The following is a 12,739-nucleotide window of genomic DNA, read 5'->3' as shown; positions in this document are numbered from 1 at the left end:
CGGGAGAAATGCATAAAAGTACATTTTGCCTGAGAAAATAGGAAACTATAACTAGTTAAGCACAAAACAATGAGAGCTTAAACCAGTGGTTCTCAACCTTCTGGCCCTTTAAATACAGTTCCTCATGTTGTGACCCAACCATAAAATTATTTTCGTTGCTACTTCGTAACTGTAATGTTGCTACTGTTATGAATCGTAATGTAAATACCTGATATGCAGGATGGTCTTAGGCGACCCCTGTGAAAGGGTCGTTTGACCGCCAAAGGGGCCACGACCCTCAGGTGGAGAACCGCTGGGCAGTGGCCATAGCCACATGTCTAGTCTCTGCTTTAAAGACAACGTCATGGCGCACAATCCTGAGATATTTTGCAGAACCTCAGTTCTTCGATGTAGCATCCCTTGTTCTCACAGTATAATTTTGTGTTTCTGATGCACTAATTTTTGTCAAGCAGGAGATAACTCCAGGGCCACAGGAGAATTTATAAGTTTGTTTTGCAGAAGGAGTTAAGAAAGTTGCGACCAGCTGCTGACGCTTAGGAGTCTGATACACAAAAGCCTTATCAATGACTAGAGAAACAGATTCTCTCTCAGCTCCCTGGAACTCCCCCTCGCCTACTCCCCAGCTGCATGAACACTGCCTACTTTTGCTTTGGGCGGCGGGGGGGGGGGGGGGGGGTGAATTTGAGAGATCTTGCTCTCCTGTCCTCTCGCTTTGGCTAAATAGAATAAACTTTTCTCTATTGCCAAGCACCAGTATTTACGTTTTGGCCTCCTAGCACATCAGGCACATGAACCTGAATTTTGGGAAGTGATTTGGTAACAACATGGCAATGTCAGTCTTTCAATTTTTTTTTTTTAATTTGAGTAAATTTAATATACATCGAGTTAGTTACAGGGGAATGTGCTGTTGGGCTGGCAGAGTGACTATGCTCAGGTGCATCTCTGCATAAGCACAAATTCCCCAATCAACAATCCCCCAGACTGAACCCATGACAGATGGGGGACCCTATAGAAATGTTGCCCCTTCTATAAGCTTGCTCCCTTTACACAGCAGCTCTTTAAAATAGGATTCCATATATAAAGTGCCTGTTGACACTTCTGCAGAAAGACAGTCACTCCAAAAGAGAGGGAGCGGGCATTCTCTCCCCGTGAAAAGTTCTTCCCTGGTGTATCAGTGGTTCTCACTCTCAGCCCTGGCAGCACATCAGAATACTTAAGGAGATTAGAGAGAGAGGGAGATGCATGGTAGCCACAAAACAGAAACGACCAGTGTCCACCAGGAGCGGAATGGATACACAGGTTGCAGCACATCCATGCATTGACAAAGTAACAAGCTACTGCTACACACTTCAAGGCATTGTGCTGAGTGAAAGAAGCCAGCACTGGGATATGTACAGTATGATGTCATTCAGATGAAACTCTAGAGCAGTGATGGCGAACCTTTTTGAGCTTGGCGTGTCAGCATTTTGAAAAACCCTATCTTAACTCTGGTGCTGTGTCACAGACAGAAATTTTTTTATATTTGCAACCATAGTAAAACAAAGACTTATATTTTTGATATTTATTTTATATATTTAAATGCCATTTAACAAAGAAAAATCAAACAAAAAAATGAGTTCTCGTGTCACCTCTGACACGCGTGTCATAGGTTCGCCATCACTGCTCTAGAGGGAGCAAAACTAATCTATACAGAGTTACTCGGTGTCTAGGTGTGGAGGTGAAGACTGATCGCAGAGGGGCCTGAGGGATGCTTTGTGGTGTGGATTTGTGGCTACATGTAAACGTGTCATAATGCACTGGAGTGTACACTTAAAATGGGTGCCTTTTGCCTGGCTAGTGTAGCTCAATGGTTGAGCATTGACCCAGAAACCAAGAGGCTGCTGTTCAATTCCTAGTCAGGGCACACGCCCAGGATGCAGGCTTAATCCTCTGTAGGGGGTGTGGAGGAGGCAGCCAATTCATGATGTTGCTCTTTCTTTGATGTTTCTATCTCTCTGTCCCCCTCCCTTCCTCTCTCTCTAAAAAAAATCAATTAAAAAGTGTTTTAAAAAAACAGCAATCCATGGGAATATGAGTACTTAATAAAAAACTTAAAAGTGTCTAAAAAATAAATAAAATGGGTGCCTTTTACTGTATATAAATTATACCTCAATAAAATTGATTTTTTTTGAAATATAGATATTCAGGATCTACCAGAGACCTGTTATCAAATTCTCTGGGCAGGCACCTGGCCATCTGTATTACTTGGACGTTCTCCAGGTGGTAATTATTTGTAGCCAGGAACGTGAACTGCTTAGTCTTTCTCATGTTAGCCTTTCTGCTGGGCAACAGCAGCACTGAATGTGCTTTTAAAGATGAGCTTTTAAAGCCACGTGTGGGAGCCCCACATTCTGCAAATGCCCCAGAGCTGGTTACCCATCAGCTCCCCCTCCTCTGGCTGCTGCAGCTGAGGCTTCCTCAGCTCAGAGGTTAAGCCCACGGGTTCTGGGGCCTGGTCGCCTGGTTCAAATCCCTCATCCACTGTCTAGCTCTGTGACCTTGGGCTGGCAGTTTTGTCTTTCCAGCTTCAGTTTCCTCACTTGTAAAATGGGCATGATGATAAGATTAAAGGTATCATGAAGATTAAATGATTAAATGAGCTAATGTAAATAATGTGCTTGGAAGACTCCCTACTACCCAGCAAGGACTCTGTAAATGCTGGGTCTCTCTCGCTCTCCTTGATTTTCCTCCCTCGCTCTCACTTTCTTCTTGCCACAGTGTTCTCTTCTCCATATCAGAGGAGAATGTTCTATCTGTGGACTTCTCCCACGTTGAAAGTTGAGCTGGGTGTTTCCAGGAATGTTTTTGTGGCTGACAGTGAGGAAGCAGAAAATAGAGGAGAGAAACACTCGAGGAAAAGGCTCACAGCACTGCCGTCTGGCTTGGTGATGTAAACTGGCCGTCAGACCCCGCCATCGCGCACCTCCGCTAATGGGAGAGGGACTGTGTCAGGGGAGAAGGAAGGAACCAGGGGTTCATTCGACAGGCTTTGTCTTTCCCTTCGCCTGGAGTCTTCTGGGTGTCGTGCTGGTTTGTAGGTCCTATGAGTTCTACATGGTTAGGAGGGGACTTGGTCCTTCCAGTGGTACCTCTGGGTTCCCCCGAATGGTCCGTCCTGTGCTCCATTTACCTCTCTGGGCTGCCAGAGCTCCAGAACTCCACGGGTTAAAGACATTTGGGAAATTCAGCCCCAGGAGAACCAGGAGTCCCCCTACCCGAACCGGTCCAGTCAGACCTGAGTCCAACTCGGTGTTCACCTGCCTTCCCTCCTCACCTCCCACAGAGCAACGATGCCTCAGGGAACACTTGGAACTGGTTGTACTTCATCCCCCTCATCATCATTGGCTCCTTTTTTATGCTGAACCTCGTGCTGGGTGTGCTGTCGGGGTAAGTCTTTGCTGCTCCCCCATCCTGCTCTCCTTGGCATCTTCTTCCCAGGGAGGGGCCATCAAAGCTTTGCTTTCATTCCTTCCAGGCAGGGACCACTCTTCCCTTGCTTTGGGTTAGCCAGACAGTGATTCGCAAGCCATGCATAGGTGTGTGGGTTGTGCAGAGCTGGGGGGACCCCGTGAAGGGACTCGTGGGGGGCTGAAATCCAGCCCAGACTTGACTCACCACATTTGTCCCCGGCATTGAGCTACCTCTTCCAGGGAAAGGGGAGCTTCTTCCAATGCAGACCTCTCATTCAGAAGGTTTACCCAAATGTTTCAGACCTACAACACCAGAAAATTCTATAGAATTTTACTTTCTATAATTTACATTTTTTAAAAAAAAACAATAGGTTGGGTTTCCCCCTTTCTCTGTTTTCCAAATATAAAATTGTAGCCTATAGTATGCATTTTTATGACACCAGGCCCAGTGTATGGATTCAGCCTGGCCTGGCCTGTGCCATCTCACAATCTGGGACCCCTCGGGGGATGTTGGAGAGCCGGTTTCAGCCCAATCCCTGCAGGCCAGGCCGAGGGACCCCACCAGTGCATGATCGGGGCCGGAGAGGGACCACAGGAGGGACCGTGGGAGGACTCCAGAGCGTGTCCAGCCCATCTCACCCAGTCCCGATCAGCCGGATCCCCCTGGTGGTCAGTGTGCATCATAGCGACTGGTCGAACAGTCGAACGAACGATCGGACACTTAGCATCTTAGGCTTTTATTATATAGGATTGTTCCATATCCCCAGGATTGATTTCTTTGGTTTAATCATAAATGAGTTTCAGTTTTCTTACCAACAAGAAGTCTGGGACTGGTTTGGTGACTCCTTGGTGCCATCAGGGACCTCAGTTCCTTCTAGATTTCTACTCTGACATCCTTACCGGAGTCTTTCAGTTTCATTCACAAGATGGTCATCCTACTTCCAAACAGGAAGAGGAAAGAGGAAACAGAATGGGGTGGGGCCTTACCTGGGAAGTGAGGCTGCTGGTGAAATCATCAGCTCGTTGTCTCATGAGCATACCCCGAAGCCAAGAGCATGGAGAAGGAGGGTACAGTATGCAGCCAGCAGTGATTGGCATAGCTGATTTATGGTTTGCTTTTTCCTCCGGCTCAGTGCAGTTGCTGGGAAGCCGGCAGATACCCATTCCTAGAATATTCCGAGTTTTCTCCTGGAAGACCCCACTCCACTTGTTAAAATCCTCTGCCCTCCAGAAACTTACACTCCCTAAAATTTCTGAAACAGCCAACTCTGGCTTTGTGTGTGTGTGTGTGTGTGTGTGTGTGTGTGTGCTCGCATTTTGTGCTCCTACAGGGAGTTTGCCAAAGAAAGGGAGCGGGTAGAAAACCGGCGGGCTTTTCTGAAGCTGAGGCGGCAGCAACAGATCGAACGAGAGCTCAATGGGTACATGGAGTGGATCTCGAAAGCAGGTGAGGCCCTTTCATCTTGGGGCCCAGGCACCGACATCCCGGGCCAGGGGGTACTCTGCCGTGCATGCAGTTTGGAGATGGATGAGGGAAGGGTCGTGATGGGAGGAGGAAGAGGGCTGGACTGGTAGTTCCAATTTTTAGCAACAACAATCCAGAATAAGATAGTAAAACTTCTGGGATAAAGCCAGGATAGGACTTCGCGTGTGATAGCAAGCTCTCAAACCAGACTTTGGTTTGCATCCCAGCTCTCCCACCTCCTAGCAACGCACCCTGCTTCCCCAGACCTCCGTTTCCTTGGCTGTTGAACAAAGATGGTGATGGTACCTAGCTCATCGGGCTGTTGGGGGATTCAATGAGGTAATCCAAGCCAAGTCACCTAGGAAGAGCAGCGCCTGGCACACAGTGAGCACGTTTATTTGCTCATCCATTCAAAAAACACTTAAGCGGCACCCACTGTGTGCCAGGCGCTATTCTAGGCACTAAAGATGCTGCAGTGAACAACACAGACCCAATCCTGCCCCCAGGGCTCTTATGTTCTAGGGAAAGAGACAGAAAATAGACCAAGACACGTAATGTTGGCTGCTGCCAAATGCTAGGAAGAAAAGTAAAGCGGGGCAGGAGGCAGAAAACGGTCAGAGGAAGCAAGTGATCAGAGAGGGTCTCCCCGAGGAGGTGACATCGGAGCAGAGACCTGAAGGGAATGAAGAAGGAAGCATGTGGCCGTCTAAAGAGGGTGTTCCAGGCAGAGGGAACAGCAAGTGCAAAGGCCCTGAGTGAGGAGCAGAGTGGAGTCAGAGCAAGGAAGCCAGTGTGGCTGGAGCCAAGCGAAGGGGAGAGTGGGAGGAGGGGAAGACAGGGAGGTTACGGCCTGGATCAGGCAAAGCCTTACGAGCTGTGGTTTTGTCTGGAGGGAGGTGGGGATAATTGGGCGATTGCTACTTTCGCTGAAGTGAGGCTGGGAGTCAGCAATAACTGAGAGCACATTCCCGGCTGATGGCGCTGTCGCCATCGGCCAGGGGAAGTGGTCGGGCAGACCCTTCTCCTCTCTGTCCGAGGGGCCCCATCCCCGAAGAGTCCTCCGGACACTGGAGCTTAACTGTGTGCTCTTCCTCCTCAGAAGAGGTGATCCTCGCCGAGGATGAAACTGACGGGGAGCAGAGGCATCCCTTTGATGGTAACTCTTGTGAACCTGGCTCGGGGTGGGTCTCAGGGGAGATGGGGGAACAGGCCACGTGGTCCTAGGGGCCTCCAGGGGATGGATGTTCAGGGTCCAGGTGATGCCAAGAACGAACATGAGATTGGGCCAGGGTCAGGGTCAGGGTCAGGAAGATACAGGGAATGGCAGAGATCTGCTTCCTTGGGGATTTCAGGACCACGGCAGAGTCCGCACCTTCTGGCCTCCCCTTTCTGCCTTAACCATGTGCCCAGCCTCTTCCGCTTTGTGCCGCCTTTTTTCTCATCTACACAATGGGCATGACCATAATAACACCTACTGCACTGGGTGGTTGATAAGGGTCACATCGATTCTTCCAACTAGAAGACCTGGAGCAGTGCCCGGCTCAGGGCCAGCGCCCTTTGTGTTTGCTAAATTAAAAAAAACTTAATAATAATTTCACCAAGAATCCAGCTTACTATAAGTTAAGGACGGTTGTCTCCTGCGTTAGTTCAGCAGATGGAACAGGTTTTTATTGGAAATACCAGGAGTAAGAAGGAAGTAAAGGAGCTGGGATTCCATCCCATAAGTTACAAACTGGATTTTACTATTTGGGGGGGGAAGGGAAGCGATTACCCATGGGGTTGACTAAGTCACTTTATTAGAAATTGATGCCTCAACTCATTGTCCCCTGGAGAGCTCTGGGGCAGTGAAGACTAAATACTGAGGGAGGGCAGGGCGTCCACAGTCCCAACCTGCCTACCAGGTATTATAAAGTCAAGGGGTAGACTGTCCTCATAGGAGTCCCTGTATATCCCAGAGCCCCCAGAGGGGATCCCGTGGCTGAGATCCCAGACTTAGACTGAACAAGACTTGATTTCTCACCTATACCCTTGAGCACCCATGCGACCTCCCTGAGTCCCAGTCTGCACATCTGTAAAATGGGCATCCTGTTACTTCCCACCGAACTGGATTGCCATGAGGGTGAGCTCCAGTGCCACCTAGAATGTCCCTGGCAGAGAGCCTGGCCACGAGGAAACACTCGGTGGATGTCGTTGCTGTCGCAAAAAGGGTCACGTCTTTTTCTCTTGCCATGTTTCCATTGTTGGAGCTCTGCGGAGAGCCACCATAAAGAAGAGCAAGACAGACCTGCTCAACCCCGAGGAGGCGGAGGATCAGCTCGCCGACATCGCCTCTGTGGGTGAGTCCCTCCTGTTTATCGCTGACTGCCCGGGAGGTGGGAGGTGGGAGCTGAAGGCTTGGGCACCAGGTTGCTCGGGGTTTGGGTCCTTCGTACCTGTGTGTCCTGGGCAGATATGATGATGGGAGTAACAGCAGTGCCTGTCTTCTAATATTGTTGGGAGGATTAGACTAAATGATCCACAGTAAGCATTTAGAACAGCACCAGGCAAAAAAATAAGCTCCCAATAATGTTGCCTGACATTATTCATTCATTTTCATGATAATATTATTATTTATTCATTATTCATTATGATAATATTATTCGTTACTACTCATTAAGTGGCTGCTCTTATTAGGTGCTCAGTTGTGAACAAGACAGACCACACCCCTCCCACGTGGAGCTTGCCATTTAGTGCAAGAAATAGATATTAAACAATCATTATACAAATAAGCCTGCCATGATCATAGCACTGCAGAGATGCCCTGGGCTTGGCCTGCCGTGGGAGAGTAGGTGTGATCAGGGGAGCCTTCTTGGAGGAGGTGACATTGAATTGAGAACTGAAGACTGGATAGGGCTTCACCATGGCAGCGAAAGCAGAGAGAAGCATGCAGAAGGCTGTGCTTGTCCTTGGTCATCTCAAAGGGCAGAGTTGGGAGTGGGAGGGGACACCTACCCTTTTCCTGCTTACCCCTCTTGATCGAGACTCTGTTGCTTTTGACCTTCGCCAAGGAGAATATGTTAGTGTTTGAAATGGGTTTTTAAAATTCCAAGGATGAACAAGATGCGGGGAGAGCACTGAGGCAGCGGAGCTAACACCAGACGCAAAAGGAAGAAAGCATCGAGGCTGATGGGGGAACTGTGGCTGGAACAGAGGGGAAGAAAGGATGGGAGAAGGAGGGAGTGAAGAAGGAAAGGAGAGAATTTATTATACACACGTTTCTAATCCACTGGCACCGACTATTTTATACGCTGCTTTTTTCACTCAGCCCTGGTTTATCCCCGTACTGTTGAGTTTTGACGGAATTTCCGTGGCGGCCTCATGCTCCATGAGGGTGGTTGCACCAGAGTTGCTGAGCCATGGCTCTATTGTATGGTATTTGAGCTGTTTCCAGTGTTTGCCCTTACGAGGAGCACTGCTGTGAACATTTATGTACAATTACTCCCCCCACCCTTTGGGCGTGTTTCCTTGGGGATAATTATAGGATCAAAGATATTAACAGCCTTTCAACTCATTATTCACAGAGCGCTTCTGAGTTTCAAAAACACACTGAACCCGTTTATAAACCTGCCGAGCACCCCCTTCACGGATTCCCCACCCCAGCCCTTGCGTATTCCCCATTTCACTTCCTTCCCCGGTGAAGTCAGTTTATAATGATACCTTCAAGCTTGTTTTCATCTGCATTTGTAATCTCTCGCCACAACACCCTTCCCCTTAATGGTGAACTAGTTCTCTTCACTCGTGGATACATCTGTCTCTCCTTCCAGCGAGTTCCAGGACTAGAGCTCCGTCGGTGCTCATTGCATTTGATTGGTTATGTCGGTCCTCTGTGTTTTCCCAATTAGGTTGCCTCCATTTTTTTAAATCTGATTTTTTTTAAAAAAAATAGGTAATCTTTTTTGTTCATACCACATTTATTAAATGCCAAGCACTGAAAAAAAAAATGGAGTCTCCAAGTCAGGATCTCCTCTATGAACCAGATTAGCTACCTGGGCTTAAGTAACAGGGAGATGTTATTTTTCATCAGTCATTTGAAAAAAGATGAAAAATGGTACTAGCTGATGTCAGCAAGGATGTGAGGAGGTGGACATTGTCTTACGCCATTGGCAGGAGTATAATTTGCAGTATACGGTTTGGAATTATTTAATCCTAGATGTTTATGTCCTTTGACCTAGCATTTCCACTTCAAAGCATATCTTCATGTATGCAAAAGATCTGTGGACAGGCCTGGCTGGTGTGGCTCAGTGGTTGAGCACCGACCTATGAACCAGGAGGTCACGGTTCAATTCCCAGTCAGGCCATATACCCATGTCGTGGGCTCGATCCCCAGTAGGAGGCATGCAGGAGGCAGCCGATCAATGATTCTCTCTCATCATTGATGTTTCCATCTCTCACTCCCTCTCCCTTCCTCTCTGAAATCAATAAAAATATGTTTAAAAATTTAAAAATGTTTAAAAAATATCTATGCACAGTTTCTTCTCAGCAAAATTGTTTCTGGTGTTCAAAAAGTAAAAACCAGAAGCAGCACATGAGCCCAAAAAATGGGAAGATAGTTAATGATATAATGTTTACATGCAGTGGAATACAGTACAGCCAAGAAAAAGAATGCGGTTGCTGCTGGCATGGAAAGATTTTGAAATACATTTATCAGTGTAAAAAGCAGGTTACACAACATTATGTAAAATGTATGATCCCATTTTAAAGACAATAGTAAGGAGTGTATTCATCTAAGAAACGCCCAAAGTCGTAGAGAATTTTTATGAGTTTAGCTGAGACAAATTGATGACATTGCCAGGAAGCAAGCCCTCCAATGCTCTGAAGAATGCCAGCTTACAGCTTCTTTTATATATTTGAGATTAAGGAGGGAAAGTAGGGAAGATTACATGAAGGTGAGAGAAAGCAAGGCGGGGCCCAGCCAGTGACACTCAGTGTTTGAGTGTCAGCCCATGAACCAGGAGATCACGGTTCGATTCCCAGTCAGGGCACCTGCCCAAGTCATGGGCTCGATCCCCAGTGTGAGGTGTGCAGGAGGCAGCTGATCAGTGATTCTCTCTTATCATTAATGTTTCTCTCTCTCTCTCTCTCCCTCTCCCTTCCTCTCTCTCCCTCTCCCTTCCTCTCTCTGAAATCAATTTTAAGAAAACTTAAAAAAAAAAAATTAAAAAAAAAAGAAAAGAAATCAAGGCAGGCATTTGGATTACAGGATAGTTAACAAGATCATGTGGTCCTTTAGAGGTGGTTGTGCTTCTGAGGGGTCTGAAAAAGATGTATTTCAAAGATCTGTTAACCTAGAGCAGCGGTTCTCAACCTGTGGGTCGCGACCTCTTTGGGAGTCAAACGACCCTTTCACAGGGGTCACCTAAGACCATCGGAAAACACATATATAATTACATATTGTTTTTGTGATTAATCACTATGCTTTAATTATGTTCAATTTGTAACAATGAAATTGGGGGTCACCACAACATGAGGAACTGTATTAAAGGGTCGCGGCATTAGGAAGGTTGAGAACCACTGACCTAGAGGCACAGGAACAAGGGGCAGGGCTTGCTTAAGGCACATAAACCTTTACCTAAAGCTAAAGGCCTGGGGTATGATCTCTCCAGGTAGGAGTTTATGGTCGGACCACCCTGTGAGGTGGCTTTGGTTAGAATCATTCCAGCACCCTTTCTCATCCACAAGAGGAAGGTGTTAAAATTGGAGGACTAGGCGGGATTTTCATCATTTATGTGATGCTTTTCTGGAATGTACGAATTAGTGACATGCATTGCTTTTGAAATCAGAAGAGTAATTAGGTAAGCTTCAAGTTACGTAAAAGCAATGAAGACTACTTACAAGGGATCTCATGGCTAAACAGGACAGAGAGGAATTTGGTGGAAAAGCAAAGAAAGTTTCATGAAGGAGGCATTTCTAAACTGGGCTTTATGTGGAGCCGGAGAGTTCATTGGTTCTCTAGGGCCGTCATCATACACTAGCACGGGCCGGGCGGTTTAAGCAGCAGGTACTTACTGCCTCACAGTGTTGGAGGCTGGAGGGTTGAGACGAAGGCATCAGCAGGATTGGTTTCTTCTGAGGCCGCTCTCCTGGGCTTGAAGACGGTCCTTTTCTCCCTGTGTCTTTGCATCATCTTCCCTCTGTGTGTGTGTCCTAATCTCCTCTGCTTATAAGAGCACCAGTCATACTGGATTAGGGCCCAGCCTAATGACTTCATTTTAATATAATTACCTCTTTACCGGCCTTGTCTCCAAGTACAGTCCCATGGTGAGGTCCTGGGGGTTAGGACTTCCACGTGGGGATTTGGTGGGAGGACACAGTTCAGCTCGTAGAAGGGGGCGATGCAGGAAACCATGGGAGATACTCACAGAGGGCTTGTCTGTGGGAGACCCTGCTCTTGAATGTGTGGCTGACATTAGGAAAACTCGCTGCTTGGAGAACCCAGAGTCAGGCTGGCATTTGGTTAACATGCGCTAAAGGGACGGCGAGACACCGAAGTAGGAGCTGTCAGACTGAATGAGACCTGACGGTGTCCTGCGGCACCTATTAAGAAAGCAGGGGACGCTCAGCTTTCTGAACAGATTCACAACGCAGGCCAGTGACTTGGTCTCCTGGGACCAAGCTTTCGACCAGCAAACCCACCAAAATCCAGTTTCTTTGCCTGGGAGCTCACACACCATTCTAGCCAGTGGTCTCCTACACCACCCGGAAAGAGACCTCGCGAATTCCAGGCTTCTGACAAGGAGATCTCTTCACCTTTATTTATTTCTGTAAAAAATAAAATGATAATAATAATAGCGGTTCTAATGAAATGTCCGATGCCCTGGCTGGTTTGGTTCAGTGGTTGGAGCGTTGGCCTGCAGATGGAAGGGTCTCAGGTTCGATTCCCAGACAAGGGCACGTACCTCAGTTGTGGGTTTGACCCCCAGCCCTGGTCAGGGTATGTGCAGGAGGCAGCCAGTAGATGTCTTTCTCTCTCTCTCTCTCTCTCTCTCTCTCTCTCTCCCCCGCCCCCCCCCCCCAGGCCTCATTTATAGTTGATGAACTTGTAGAACTTGAGTCATCTGTAGGAAAAGTTGAGCCATGAAGGGAAGCTGCCATCACAGCACCATCTCTTTAGAAAAAGCCAACTTCAATGATATAAGGTCCACGTGGGCTGAGTTCGTTTCTTGGGGCTGCCAGCACAAAGCACCATAAACCGGGCAGCTTAGAACAAAGCAATTTATTCCCCCAGGTTCTGGAGGCCGGAGTTTAAACTGAAACCCAGGTGTTGTTGGGGCTGTGCTGGCTCTGAAGGCTCCCGGGGGGGAATCTGGCCCGTGCTTTTCTCTTAGCTTCTCAGGTTGTCAGCACTTCTTGGCAACCTTTGGTTTGTCCGTGCAGCACTCCAGTCTCGGCCTCTCTTGCCACGTGGTCTCCTCCTGTGAGTCCCTGTGTCTCTTCTCCTCTTATGAGGACACTGGTCCTTGGCTTTAGGGCCCACGCTAATCAAGTCTGACCTCACCTTAACATGATGGCATCTGCAAAACCCTACTTCCAACCGGATAAGGTCACCTTCACAGGTGCCAGGGGTGAGGGATTCAGCACCTCTCGTTGAGGGACAGTTCAACCCATGACTTGGGCAGCACTGTTTCAGCTGACAGAACTTTCAGGGCATCGAAATGGCCCAAAATCCCCAGATCAAGCCTTGATGGTGACATGCTGCTGTCCTCGCCACGGAACTTTCCAGGCCGGTACTGGCCTCCCTGGCTCTTGACTTGTCTGAATTGAGATGTGTTTCATAATAACATACCAG

General features: G+C 47.9%; 1 protein-coding gene across 1 annotated transcript in view; it reads left to right on the top strand.

Annotated features, from left to right (window-relative positions):
- CACNA1A (calcium voltage-gated channel subunit alpha1 A) overlaps positions 1-12,739 on the top strand; it is a 177,225-nt gene that overhangs the window by 70,349 nt on the left and 94,137 nt on the right. The window contains exons 7-8 of the mRNA XM_081091349.1: positions 3,323-3,426; positions 4,781-4,896. Of these exons, the coding sequence (XP_080947475.1) occupies positions 3,323-3,426; positions 4,781-4,896 (220 nt within the window). The remainder of the gene's footprint in view (positions 1-3,322; positions 3,427-4,780; positions 4,897-12,739) is intronic.

The sequence above is a fragment of the Myotis nattereri genome (assembly GCF_964212035.1).
Source record: "Myotis nattereri genome assembly, chromosome: 5".
NCBI classification, from domain to species: domain Eukaryota; kingdom Metazoa; phylum Chordata; class Mammalia; order Chiroptera; family Vespertilionidae; genus Myotis; species Myotis nattereri.
The sequence above is the reverse complement of the archived record's forward strand: the minus strand, read 5'-3'. Positions and strand labels throughout refer to the sequence as shown.